This window comes from Anguilla anguilla, chromosome 11 (genome assembly GCF_013347855.1).
Source record: "Anguilla anguilla isolate fAngAng1 chromosome 11, fAngAng1.pri, whole genome shotgun sequence".
Lineage (NCBI taxonomy): Eukaryota > Metazoa > Chordata > Actinopteri > Anguilliformes > Anguillidae > Anguilla > Anguilla anguilla.
The window spans coordinates 13,725,295-13,739,684 of NC_049211.1; the positions used below are offsets into that span (position 1 = coordinate 13,725,295).

At 42.6% G+C, this 14,390-nt stretch overlaps 1 protein-coding gene across 6 annotated transcripts; it reads left to right on the plus strand.

Moving 5' to 3' along the window:
• The first annotated feature begins 1,502 nt into the window (after positions 1-1,502).
• trim101 (tripartite motif containing 101) lies at positions 1,503-13,361 on the plus strand. 6 transcript variants are annotated; one of them, XM_035383103.1, is made up of 12 exons: positions 1,503-1,818; positions 4,036-4,199; positions 4,405-4,579; positions 5,515-5,610; positions 5,865-6,098; positions 6,500-6,522; positions 6,637-6,761; positions 7,251-7,501; positions 7,877-8,242; positions 11,401-11,515; positions 11,879-11,891; positions 12,207-12,331. In XM_035383103.1, the coding sequence occupies exons 1-10, from the start codon at positions 1,654-1,656 to the stop codon at positions 11,503-11,505; spliced, it is 1,704 nt and encodes a 567-aa protein (XP_035238994.1). In that variant the 5' UTR covers positions 1,503-1,653; the 3' UTR covers positions 11,506-11,515; positions 11,879-11,891; positions 12,207-12,331. The 6 variants fall into 6 exon arrangements, 5 of the variants coding, with proteins under 5 accessions (XP_035238994.1, XP_035238993.1, XP_035238992.1 ...); XR_004761564.1 differs by lacking the exon at positions 11,879-11,891 and having other exon boundaries at positions 7,877-7,977; positions 12,207-12,287; XM_035383102.1 differs by lacking the exon at positions 11,879-11,891 and having other exon boundaries at positions 12,207-12,287.
• The last annotated feature ends 1,029 nt before the right edge of the window (positions 13,362-14,390 follow it).

Genomic DNA, 14,390 nt, shown 5'->3' on the forward strand with positions numbered 1-14,390 from the left:
CCCTTTCTGGTGCATTTGTGTAAAAATGTATTTTTTTAAATAATAACTTCCATCTACCTTTTCTTTTCTCACCAATTATAATTCATTCATTCATTTATTATAAGAAGGTTTTGCATAAACAAGTGTGAAATACACTCATCTTTACAGCGGTAAGAAAAAAAACAAGATACAATTTTTAAGCATTTCAACTTTCAAGCCTATACATGGGTCTATATGATGGTCATGTCATTTTGCAGAGCCCATTCGTTCAGATGCTGGGTTTCCAACAGCATAGTCTGATCTGAAGGAAGAGAGTTGATAACAAGGCTTCTTGATGGAAGGATGTTGTCTGCATATCCAACAGAACCAGTGTCATTAAGGAATGTGTTCCTGGAGCTCATATACAGCAGAGCATGAATACGTATGGGGACAAAACCCCTCCTTGAGGGACTCCTGAGGTTATTTGGGTCCAGTCGCTGTGTCTTGGGAAGCCCCCTTTGAGTCCTTCCATGGACGTAGTTAAGAGTTGACGCTATGTTTCTAGGATCTGAACTCACCTCACAAAAAAACAGCATCAGAGTTGCATGATTAACTGCATCAAAGGCCTCACTCATATCTGCCAATAACACCTGCATTACTGTGCTGTCTCATGAGTCCAGTGCAGTCAGCCAGGACTGGCATGCTTTGACTACAGCAATTGTGATAATCCCTATTAACACTGCTATATCCTTCATAAATGCAGAGTCACATGCAGTCACGTGCCCCTTATTTTCACACTGCAGTCCTCAAAACGGGATGCATAGCCATTGCAGAGGAGAACTGCACTTTTTCCACAGCGGATGTAGTAGACGGACCGCAGGTGCCCTGTTAACCAGCAAAGCCTCAATTGCGCAAAGGTGAAGACACCCTGCTAAAGAAACTATGTCTCTATGTGATGATGTGGCCAATTATGTATCACCCTACAGGGTGCAGACATGACACAATTGGCACTGGCACAGCCAGGGTTGTTTAATTTTATTTAGGGTTGTGTTGGCGTGTCAGTTAGAGGCCTTTGTACAATAATCATTGGAAAATCCTGAAGGGCCACATTGACTTGTGTTTTGCTATTTCATACTTCTCATACTTTGAGTTGCTCGTATTATAATTAACGGCTTCATGCTTCATCTCCAAGGATGCATGTATGGCAGATGGTGATGCATTCACTTTCCACCACAGCTTAGAGGTTAATATCAAGTGTTGGTCTGTTTGTTGCGTGCCTGTGTGTGTTTGGCCAGTGTGTGTTTACCATGGCTTTCAGTGGTCCAGCTGCACCGGGAGCTGATGTGCTCACCCTCTCTAAAGCCCTGAATGATAAAGAGGGCAAGTAACCTGAGAAAGAGCACCAGCATTCCACCCGTCTCTTAATATGGCCTGCCCGGGGCAGCCCCTGGGAGCCTGCCAGAAACCTGACACTACCCCCACACTTGTTCCAGCAAGCTTGGCCCACTGGACCGAATGGGCGTGCCCAAAGAGGGATCCGGAGCTCTACCTGAGCTGACAACGTTTTTCTCTGGTCCTGACGGGGTTCCAGAGCTGCTCTCGCAGAACTGGTCACTTGCGTGCACACGCACACACGCGCGCACACACACCAGAGAGCACCGTTGTCGGCTGCGGTTCCTCCACTATCGGCTGGACATGTCCCTGCCTCTGGAGCTGGGCCCCTTTCACCGGGACCAGGCTCTGGGCACACTAGAGCGCCAGCTGATATGCCCCATTTGTCTGGAGGTGTTCACAAAGCCTGTGGTCATTCTGCCCTGCCAGCACAACCTCTGCCGCAAGTGTGCCAATGATCTCTTCCAGGTGAGGCGTTCGCTGACCTGTCCTTCCTTTCATTGTTTGTTTGTATGCCTTTGTGTTTGTGTCGGTTTGGATTTAAACTTAAACATTTGACGCAGTCAGTGCTGTTACCTTCATAGTGGACACTTGAGTTAGTATTTCTTGTCATATGATTATTGTGTTTTGTGTATCTAGTAGCCTACTTGAATTTTCATTGTGAAATTGAATTATGGTGGCCTTGGCCCTAGAGCTGCAGATCTACATCAGTCAGGGTCTTGTTCAACTCTGTGTGTCAGCAACATCTTGAACCATTTAAATTCTCTGATTGGTAAGATTAGCCGTTAATATTTTATGATATCTTGAATAATACATGATCCCCAATTATTAAATGATTGGTGAAGTTTTTCTTCTGGGGACTTTGGTCTGGCGTGCTTTTCTCTTAACAGGGAGGAGAGATGTGTGGTGCAGTCCGCAGGGCGGCTGACTCTCACACCGTCCAATAAATTCTATGTCGGGGGTTTGATTCCCTCCCCATGGACATTTCTGCACTGTGATCCCTTCTGGCTTTTCTGAATAAATAAATAAATAAATATATAAATAAGTGCAAAAGGGGATGGGAAGAATATCTCTCTAGGCCACATCTTGCTGCTAAAGAGTCATAGATCCAGGGGATTTTATCCAGCCCAAGGGGTAAAGGGGGGCCTGTTAACTGCCCTTTGAGCTGCCTTTCTCCACACAGCCGCACTAGAATCCCAAACAGGTGTGTGGATTACATTGGCTATATTGGGACACAGTTCAAGCACATGTGCATGGCCAAATATCTGCTGTGGAGTTCCATTGAAGAACCTTTTGTGTCCATGTGGCAAAGACAATGGAGAATGGGGCCAATGTTCCAGTGTTGAGGCTTTTGAGAAAATCATAGGTTACCTACAGCAGATTGAGCTTTAATGACTGCTACTCTTTTTTTGCATCAACTTCCATCATCATGGTATTTGTTTTGAGTGCCACAGTTCCAACCCGCCCCTGCTCTTCTGGTTTCATTTACAGTCCCTAGAGCAGAAACTGGAGATTACTCCCAAAAGCCAGCATTGGTCATGAGCAAGTAATTATTAGCCATGGAAAGAGAAATATCCCACTCACACTTTCATGCTCCCATGAGCTGTTTTATTGACTGCAGTACTAACAACATTTTGACCAGCTAGGTTTTTGTCAAGAGTCCTGGCTGAAATTTCCTGTCTCATTTTCGCAGAGAGCAAGCAGATGTGTGCCAAGTCCAGCCCGGCATCACTCTGGCCAGAATCGGCACAGATCTGGCCCAGGGTCGCTAGTTATCGGGGCTGCTGTTTGTATATGGGAGACGTAAATTGTCTGCTATATATAGTAAACGATATAATTTAACTGTATAGCATACTGAGAGATTGAACAGCCATCTCATACCAGCCATTTCATTTTCCACCTGCTCAGCTCAGTCTTCCTCAGAAAATGCTGACACCCTCACCATGATTCCTCTTTAAGTACCATCTCCCTACTCTGCTATGAATTATGTCTGATGAGGAAGGGCTAGATGGGATTGAACATTGTGGAATAGAGACAAGAGTGGCAGAGGATAGAGGAATATGAGCTTCAAGGAGGCCAAGGGTGCCGCACATAAGTCCGTATTGTTGAGTAGTTCTGTGTGTGCACATGCACTTCTGAAACACAAACAACCGGTCTCAATCCTGTCTCTGCCACAGATGTCTGCATCCCTGCCTGCCTGTGTGACTCAGGCCTGTGAGGGTCCAGACCTCCGTCTGACCAGAGCAGCTGAACTCTTATTTCAGCGTAGACTATTTCAGGCCCCCTCTCTCCTTTTCTGCGTGATATCTCTCCTGAGAGAAGGAAGAGCAACTGTGGCTTTTCTGTCAGTGTCTGTCTGTAAGCCACACCAGTGGGGCCCACACTTGTTTACGGAAACCCACCCGTTTTTATGTATTTATAAACCCCTTCTGGGAGTGAAGGCCTCTCCTCGGCAGTGGGGGGTCAGTAGCCTGAGCTTCAAGGTACTCTGTCCAGGGCATGACGAAATTCATGATTAGAACAACAGAGATTGGGTAATAAGTAGCACCAGAGTTTACCATCCAGCAGTTGTCTGTCTGATTTGTGTTGCAGGAGCAGCCAACACAAAGTAACAGGCTTTCCCTGTCTTTACATTACCCAGTTCAATCATATGGGAAAGAACTGCTTGATGAGTGAGAAATGTAGCCATCTCTGTTCCAGGCACGGGGTAACATGGTTGGCGCTGGGGGGCGCTTTCGGTGCCCCTCCTGCCGACATGAAGTGGTGCTGGACCGCCATGGAGTCTACGGGCTACAGCGAAACCTCCTAGTAGAGAACATCATTGATATCTACAAGCAAGAATCTGCCAGGTAGGCTTCCTGTTATATGTACCACATAGAATACAGGATGTATACAGTTAATGCAGAGACTGTGCTTCATACCCTCTAGACTGTTGGAAAGATAATGAGCCCAGTCAGGCTAAATGACTAAGCTACAAGGGCAATGTTGAATGAAAACTAGCCAAGGAATTGACATTGACCACTCACTGCTACCCACAATGCTTTGTGGCTTCAGCTCCAGGCCACCACCCAAGCCCACAGGCCAGCCCACCTGTGAGGAGCATGAGGATGAGAAGGTCAACATCTACTGCATGACCTGCCAAGTACCCACATGCTCCCTCTGTAAGGTGTTTGGGGCACACAATACCTGTGAGGTGGCACCTCTGCATGATGTGTACCAGCAGCAAAAGGTGGGTAGTTCTGAGTACCTCCTGGCCCCAGAGATAAATTCAGAAACTGCTTCTGCAACCCAGGCCCTGAGGCTGATCCAGGGTCAGTGCATCAGAATAGGGTCTATATAGTGTACTGTGTCCTCACAAATTATTGGCACCCATGATTAAAATAAGACTATTACTGTATATAACCATAACAATGCTTAGCTTCAATTAGAACCAGGTGGTATGGTCTGATGAGAACAAAACTGAGCTTTTTGGCCATGCACACCCAGTGGTGGCGACAGTAGATGCTGAAAGGACATTGAAAAGGACATCATACCAATGGCGGAATATGGTGGTGAATGTTTAACCTCACATGGGTGGTTTGTATCCACTGGTCCTGGGGCTCTTGTTAAGTTAAATGGAATTGTGAACTCCACCAAGTACCAAGACATAAGATCCCCTCACCTCAATATGTTCACCTATCTCATAAATCATTATAGAAGACAACTCAGTTGATTTATCTTTGCGAAGCGAAGGGAGGGTGTCCAACTACTAAAATGGGAAATAAACCTATCATAGCTTACATGTGTCATTTACTTTATAGGTTCAAGGGTGCCAGTATTTTAGAGTGTACTTTACATAAGCTGGGTAAGCTGTCATGGAAGCAGATGACAGTATCCTTAGATAGCTCAGCCTGATTTACTGAATTCAGTTTTAGAGCTGTGTGGTCTTGTTAGTGAAATGTTAGATTCTAATTACAGTGTGTCATTATATGAATTTTGTGAAGTGCTTACACGAGGGATAAGAATATAGTAATACAAATCGTGGTGACACCGATTCTGTGTCAGTGGACAGTCAAGTTTGTATCATCATTTTCCCAGTTAGCATTCCACCAGTTAGAGTTTCTCATTAGTCAAAATAAGTGCTGGCCTGGTTCCCACAAAATGATGAACATATTCTTTCAACAGGTGGAACTCAGTGGTGGGATTAATGCTCTGGTTGCTGTCAATGACCACATCCAAGAATTTATTAATGCCTTGGAGGAGACCTGCAAAAACATTGAGGTGTGTTTACAGAAAAACTTAAGCACATTTTTAAAGCAGCTACCCTTAATTCTAGAGCGCAGTTTCATATCAGTGTGCTAGCTGTTTGCCTACAATATATTACAGAGAACACCACAGAATGCCATTTATATATTAATCTCTAAAATACCTCATTTTTAGTGCCCCCCTCCCCCTAGGGGTACTCATAATCCTGCACATATATACATATAAAAGTATTTTCTCTTTGACAAATATCTATACTGTTGCACCTCAAGGACAACTGCAAGACCCAGAAGCAGATCCTGTGTGAGAAGTTTGATCGCATGTACAGCATACTGGAGGAACGCAGGAAGATCATGCTGCAGCGCATTACTTACGAGCAGGAGGAGAAGACGGGGCACACCCGCTCCTTGGTGCGGGCCTACGGGGAACACGTGGAGGCCAACTCCAAACTGGTGGGGACAGCCTTGCACACCATGGAGGAGCCTGAAATGGCCGCATTTTTACAGGTACTCTCATAGGAATGCCCTCACCCACCCAACCAGCCGGCCTCAAGGCTGCAGCTCTCAGAAATCATTCTTGGTGAATCGTCCAGCTATCAGGGAGAAACCAAGCAGTTTTATCTCAATAAATCTTTTGAATCGTTTTTAATTCATTTAGATTGGCTAGAGGTATCAACAATGCTTCTTTTCACTTCAACTCAGTGAAGGAAGATAAGGAAACCTGAAACTTAGTGAAACTGTAGAGTAGAAAGGCCCATGTTTTTTAAGGTTAGGTTTACTAACCTGCTACAAATATGAGTGCTGCAATAAAAATCTGTGCATTAATGTAAGTGGGAATTCCATATCACAAATGCAAAAAAAGGTGTGTTTACAGTAACTGTTATTTTTCTATTTTTTCATTCCTTTAGAATGCAAGAACACTCATCGAGAAGTAAGTGGCCTTTCTTTCCAGAATGATCTAAATCCCCACTGCACATAACTTACATATATATTGGTTTAAGTCTCTCTCCCTCTATCCTGTCATTGCCACTCCTCCCTCCCACAGGGTGACTGAGGCTGCCAGCTCTTCCACAGTGGAGACCCTAGAGCCAGGCTTTGAGAACATGGACCATTACAAAGTAGATTTCAATGCAGAAGAGAGGGTGCTCTACCAGCTGGACTTTGTCAAAAGTGGGTGAAGATCAAATTGAATATAACAGGCACATGCTAATCTAAAACACTTGATGGTTTTAATGGTTGGTATGTTCCTCAGTGACATGTCATTAGCCCTGTATTATAAATGTACTTATTAGAGAGCGTGTATGGACATGCTCATTTTATTTAGAGCCCCTTTAGAACTGATAAATACAAATTTGAATGTTGTACACACACACCTCATTTTCTTTTTATGTTGTACATACCTCTTCATTCCAATTCTATATTTACTATTCCAGTTTTATGACTTATTTAATAAGCACTGAACGTTTATTCACTGTAAAACTGTTTGAGCCAGAATCTGGCTCGAAACCCTGACACTGAATCAATTTACTGTACTGTATTCCTCACATAATTTTGAAATCAGGATTAGAGCTGTTCCCAGATCAGTAACTGATGTCTGGAGCAGCCAAAGCCAGGCAAACAATTAGGCAGTGGCGGTGATGCCCTGCTGTCCTCCCCCAGCTGAGGAGGAAGTGGAGGAAGAGCCAGAGCCGGAAGCAGAGCAGGAGGCAGAGCCAGTCCCAGAGCCGGAACAGGAACATGAGCCGGAGACGCAGCCCGAGACGGAGCCAGCGGTGGAGCCAAAGGGGGACAGCTGTGTGGCCGGCATCCTCCCGGGGGAATCAGAGGATGTTAGAGGACAGGCAGAGGGATGTGCGGACCCAAAGAAAGAGCTTCAGAATGACAAACTTGAGGGGTTAAACATTCAGCAGGTACAGAGGCATCTTTGCACCCTGCCTGCTCACTAATTTAGGCTAGAACCCTGCGCTACACCATAACACCATACAATGACGCTTCCTGACATATATATTTTTTGCCATTCAAACAGTTTTTTTCCTCACTTTTTGCTTCATAGATAAAACATCATAAAATCACATTTTTCATGTTTTAATTTAAATAATTAATGATGTTTTGTTTTTGTTTTTCAGAACGCTTGCAGCTTTTATGTTTGAAAAATGGTGTGCTGGAAGGTTTATTGTGGGGCTCTCTTTCTTATTTGTGAGGCCAATGAGAAATAGACCCCAAGCACAGTGTTACCTGTGTCATATGATTCTTTGCCGTCCTCTTGTGAATTATCTCTCCACAAGGACGAGCCGGAGCTGTGGCACGATGAGCATGATGCAGGGGACTTGGAGATCCAGGGCCTGCTGGCTGAGGCCAGTGAAGACACCAAGCTCTACCCGACCTGGTACAAATCCAACAGCTGGCAGGTTGTTAGCCCTAGCCTGGCTATGTCCTGTGAGCCTGTAGAGGGCTCAGACAGTGAACCCCAGCAGGCCAGGGATTCCCAGCCCCAGCCCCTGTGGAAGGGGAGCAACTTTGTTTCCGTGGCCCCAGAGGACCCAGGTGGACAGTTAATAAGTGGGGAGTTTGTGTCCCTGGCAGCGGAAGAGAGCTCTGGGCAGGGGGAGAGCTCTGTCAACAGGGGCAGTATGACTGCAACACCCCCGCAGGTCAGTCTATCCTGGCCAAGATACGGCTCAACCTCGCTCCCCTATCCAGTGTCACCATCAAGTCACTCCTGCATCATGGCCATCATTGCCTTGTCTCAGTCACCCTCTCTGCAATCTCTGTTGCAGTAAAAGGAAGGACCTCTTTAAGGTGTCTATAAGTGTGCCATGTTCTCTAAAAGAAAATTATGTTCCAATTTTCACAATTCTGAAATGAAGCATTAAAAAAATGTCAAATAATCCAATTGGGAACAGATCTATCATTTCTGCGGTGTAAATAATTTAACAACCAAGAGACATGGATTCAGTCCTGTTCAGGCACTTATGGAAGGTCCTTCCCTCTCCTGTTGTGCTGCTGTCAGCTTCTGCCTGCTATGTTTTTCCATTGCCTCCATCTCTCCATAGGCTGTCAGCCTCATCTTTTACATCGTGGCTTTGGTGATCATCCTTCAGCGGGTCTGGGGTCATATTCAGTGCATCACTTGTACATAGCAAGGCGGGCCTGATGGACCATAACTCAACCAAGGTATTGTGGGAGGAAGTGGGTCAGGTGGGTGGGATGGCACACTTCAATTTTAAAAATGCACATGCACACACATATTTTTCTGCTGCATGGTAAATAATAAGTAGTACTTGAGACTTGAGATAACCCCACACTAATCTCAATAAGGGGTTAATTTGGCAATCTACAGTCGTTTCATGGGAGTGTAGACATCTGTGGTTCTCTTCCAGAATGTGTGTTGTTGCCAGTCATTTTTCACACCACAGCCCATACAGTGCCATGAAAAAGTGTTTGCCCCTTTCTTGATTTCCTCGATTAATGCATACTTGTCACACTGAATTGTTTCAGATCTTTAGACAAAATGTAATATTGGATCAGGGGACCTGAGTAAACACAAATCACTTTTTTAAAATTTATTATTATTTCATGTATATACTGAAAAATGTTATCAAATACCCATATCACCCATGTAAAAAGGATATTTCCCCTTTAAACTTAATAACTGGTCACACCAACTGTAGCAGCAATAACTGCAACCAAATACTACCTATAGTTTGATATCAGTCTTTAACATCCCTGTGGAGGAAATTTAGCCCACTCTTCCTTGCAGAACTGCTTTAATTCAGACAAATTTGTAGGTTTTCGAGCCTGCTCGTTTCTGGTCCTGCCACAGCATCTCCATTGGTCAGGACAAAGCCACTCCAAAACATTAATTTGTTTCTTTTCAGCCATTAAGATGTGGAATTGCTTTTTTTTGGGGTCATTGTCTTGCTGCATAATTCAATTATGCTTCAGCTTCAGCTCATAGACAGATGACTGGACATTCTCCTTAAGAATGTTCTGGTACAAGAGCAGAATTCATGGTTCCTTCAATAATGGCAAGTCATCCAGGTCTCAAGGCAGCAAGGCCCACCAACACCAATTCCACTTTTGACTCATCTGTCCATAGAACATTGTCCTAAAGGGCTTTGGGATCATCCAGGTGCTTTTTTGCAAATGTGAGACAAGCGACAATTTTTTTCTTGGTTAGCTATGGTTTTTTACCTTGCTACTCTCCCATGAATCCCATTTTTGCCCAGTCCCTTTCTTACTGTGTAATAATGAACACTGACCTTAGCACTAGAGAGGCCTGCAGTTCTTCGGATGTTCTTCTGGGATCTTTTATGACTTCCTGGATTAGTTTTGGCAGATCAGCCAGTCCTGGGATATTCACCACTGTTCCAAGGGTCCTCCATTTGAGATAATGTCTCTCACTGTGGTTCAAAGTCCCAGATTAAAATAAATGAATAACTTAGTGTCGGCAGCTTTAGATTAATTTGGTGGTATTCATTTTCACGCTGATTAATACTGGATCTTGATTTCAACCCCTTAGGCACATAGACATCACCACTCTAGTTCATTTTAATAGCCCACTTCAAGTCAGGGCATTCAGTAATGTCCTCTTATGATACAAATGTTTGTCTATAGTATGAGAATATTTTCACGTTAGAATGAATGAAAATTAACTTGTTAAATAGTATAAAATACTCCAAAATATGAATAAACCAGTAGCTATTGTGAAATGAGCAGTTACTACAAAAATAATTTAAACAGAATACATGCCATTCTATTTCCTTTCTCACTGAAATGCACAATATATCGTTAAACTGTGGCAGAGTGTCACTGCTTAACCCTCCTGTTCTGTTCATTTTTTAGGTACAGCAAAAATGTTCCCGGGTCAATGTCCATACAGGGGGGGTTTGCAAATACATGAAATGAACCATTTTCATTTAAAATGTTGATTACACTAATTAAGGCCAGTAGAAGAAGTTTCATACTGAAAAAATAATTTTAAGTATTTTTCCTAGATTTTCAAACTTTAAAAAGGGTCAATTTGACCCGCAACATAACAGGAGGGTTAAGTGCACTTCAAATGCAAGTATAACTCTAAATACTCATTGTGCTGGGTGACAAGAAAATAGTCTGCTGAGCAGCCATGTCAAAAGCATTACACTCTGTGATTAAATTTTGCACACATTTTTAAAACATATGTATATGTGTTCTAATGTAATCATGTTTAAACTATTTAAACTTAGGTTTTTTAATTGATGAGTTTTAACTTGAGCTTAACATAAACTTGGTCCAGATTTCTGCTGCCTTTTTCAGCTGAATTTACTTCTGTGTGTGGTGCAAGAGAACCATTTGTGGATTGAGGCACCATTTTGAGCTTTCTCCACTATACCTTGTTAATAATAACTGTAGAATGATATCATGGGCACTGTGGTCCAGTCATGTATCTTCCACCTCAAGACAAACTGGAGACTTGGGTCAGCCATTCAGGGAGTCTCAGCTGGACAGCATAGAAAAAAAGAGAAAAGTTAAGAAAAAAGATTCAACTCAGAAATAGACAGCAAAGCAGGGCAACGGGAGGTAAGGGAGGATAGGAGAGAGGGACTGAAACAGAATGAAAGATTAAGAAATTATAAGGAGAAGAATGCCATTGGGTCATAGCCTGGCCTTCACACAAGAGATTGTGGAATGGATTGTGGTGTGGCTGGACAAACAAGAGAGACAGGGAAAGAGGTGAAGCTGGGGGACACAGAGAAAGGGAGGGGAGAAATTTCAAAGTAGCTCATAAAGTTCAGCTTTGTCAATGTCTGTTCCCTCCCTCCTCTTTTAGGGTCTGGTCCCTGCAGTGGGAACCCAGGATGGGAGAGTGATGGAGCAGAGCATTGACACGCCCTTTGACCCCAGCCCCACGCCCCCCTTGTGGCTGGACATGTAAAAGAAAAAAGGCAGGTAGCAAGATGGATAGTGGTAGTGCATGTCTGCGGTGTACCTTGAGTCCAGTCCCACCCTTTGTCCAACTTTAGTGAACCAGTGGATACTGCCCGTATATATCTAGGTCTACAACAAAGTTTCCTGCAGATTGCATTTTCTCCCCGTTCATAGACAGATATAGCCAGATGGTAGTTTGTGGGCTGTGACCAAAGGCTGAGTTTCCTTTTTCAGTATTTTTCTTAGAGGTGAGAAGGATTTTGAATCAAATTTACGCAAGGATTTTGCTCTTTGAGAACATTTGGATCTATTTGCTCATTTGCAACTTTTTTTTTTTTTGGTGTTTGTTTGTTTAATGTATCCTCCCTGCTCCATAGTAGAGGTGTCCTCAATGTGAGTAATGACTTCACGGTTTTACCATCTTTTCCACAGGAAATGTATATTTAGAAGCAGCAATATCCATATATATCCTATATTGTCCATGACAATATTAAACATGACCATGCAGTGCTGCACTCTGTTATCAATCTAGTCGCACAATAAACTATATGTAGTCATAATATGATGCATGATGGTGGATTGCATTGCTTATACCTGCTGTGTATCATTACAACAGTACTGGTTTATGTATGGCACCCAGTTGCGAAGCTGGTGTTTGTGAGTTTTCTGGAGTTATCTCCTTATCTGCATTTTCTTTTTTTTTCCTAGAGAGAATCTGGCAGTCCCGTACAGGCAGAAAACAAACCCAAACCAGCCCCCGTCAGTCAGCCCACCCGTCTTATCTTCTCCTTCTCCTGGCTGAATGCTCTCTCCAAAAAGAAGAAATAAAGGGGGCGGTGCATTCCTTGCTTGTCCTCAGTCCATCTCTATGGGCAGGCATAGATGCCAGCACAGTGCTGGCAAGCTGAGCTTTTTTTTACGAGAGCATGGAACTCTGGTTAAGATGGCATGAAGAGGTTCTTGAAAAGGTCCACTGTCAAAGAATCTGACAGGCTGTATGCAAGTAATTAGGGAAGAAAATACGTTGTTTTGTGAAAGATTATTCAACAAAGAGCTATGTAGTTACATACTATTAAACAACTGGTCATTCATGGAATAAAAGCTAACAAAAAGGAAATTAGCGTTATCTTTCTTCTCCAGAACGTCTGTCCGTTGCAATCTATTGTAGTCTTCTGCTGTGGCTGCTGCTGCTTCTGATGCCAGTGATATTTTTTAGGGGAACTTAGTATCATTAAACTAACAAATATTGTTTTCTCTCCAAGAAGGACAGTCTTCCTGTGGCTATGCTAATGTTATGCTAATGCAAAAATTTGTTGATTGATTTGCATGTCTTAATGAGATCCTTTTTTTATTTTTTGCCTGTTATTTCACACCTGTGATTGTAGACTTTTTACATACATGTGTTGACATTTAATGGATCATGTATGACTGTGATTTATGAAGTCTTACTATGAGTGGAAAGCATGCAATATTCAAATGTTTTCTTTAGCTGTTAAGCTTTTCCTGCATTTTTATTTGGATGACTTCAGAAACTGTTTTACTGAATTGACAAAAAAACATTTTGTAACATAATATAATATATATATAATTCAGTTCTAACTCAACTGGTGATTCTGTGTGTAAATTCCCATTTAAATAAAGTTTAAAAAAGTACCCAAAAGTATGTTATCAACAAGTTCATGGAGAATGACATGCAGTTATTAAGACAGTTGATCCAGCACATATAGAAGTAGAAAGTCATTTGGTTGATTTATTGATGTTATTTATTCTCAACATTTGTTCAAAACTGATATAGGCTATAATAATGCTGGCAAAAATGTATCACTCTATAATTTGAGTCAATTTTTATTCATTTCATTTCATACTGTCAAAACGGAATTATACCAACAAAAAAACATTCTATGCCGTCCATATTGTACTTGCATTGGTATATTTATTCAATTTCCTTTCCTTAGTTATACAGTATGTTGTTTGAAATATTACAATTCATACAATTCGCTACACTACTGTAGATCAACAAATATTCACATCATATGCCTGCTAACCGGATTTGGCTCATGTTTTATAAACCGATACAAATGCTGATCATTTTCCAATGGCTTGCATAAGTTTTTTATTGTTGAAAGCTTTTTGAGCCATCTTCTCTTCTTTAGCCATCTGAAGGTATTCTCGGAGCAGGTGAAATGTCAGATCAATTGAATTGGGTTTCCCTTTAGCTTTGTGCCTCTTCAGGCGTGTCTTCTCTTTTTCATCTCCCTGGAAACTGGTGTTTGGATCCCCGGCAACAGCACATGCCCTATCAGAGCTTGCCTTTGTTGGCTGGATGGAGCCTAACTCTTCTTCAAAGGAGGAGTCGTTGTTCAAGTTGCTGAAGCGAATGGTGGTCACAATCTGTGGTTCAAGAAATTCCCATTGCTCGTAGTCCATGGACGAAGGTCTTCTGTCTTGAGGCTTAAGAATGTCCACCGGGTGGCATTTGTTCCATGATAAACAGACCCAGAAAAACACAGAAATTGGGAAAAGAAATTTGTTCATGACGTTTTCTCCCTTCTCTGAAGGTGAAAGGCCCTGAGAATACATTAAATAATGTAATTGACATAAGAACAGATTGAAGGTGGGGAAGTGGCCCACATACATAAAAACCTATTCATAAACCGCCAACAGTGGTGTAAGCCTTAATTCCCCCTTGTGGCATGCCATTGAAGTGAGAATATAACTGAATCAAGGGGATGAGAAGTCTTATCTCTCACTAAAGGCTTCACAGAGGAACCTGCCTGTGTGATTTAATAACTTATAGTCTGTGGATATTATTAAAGGATTACAGAGCAAGCATACCCCCATAAAACAACATAACACTTAAAATAAGAATTTGTTCATGTTTGTAGTGTGTTG

Excerpts from the sequence above, each read along its gene's own strand:
- trim101 (XM_035383101.1), top strand. The coding sequence starts at position 1,654 with ATGTCCCTGCCTCTGGAGCTGGGCCCCTTTCACCGGGACCAGGCTCTG. Across the intron at positions 4,580-5,514 it reads ATGTGTACCAGCAGCAAAAG|GTGGAACTCAGTGGTGGGAT; the intron begins GTGGGTAGTTCT and ends TTCTTTCAACAG. Across the intron at positions 7,502-7,876 it reads AGGGGTTAAACATTCAGCAG|GACGAGCCGGAGCTGTGGCA; the intron begins GTACAGAGGCAT and ends TCTCTCCACAAG.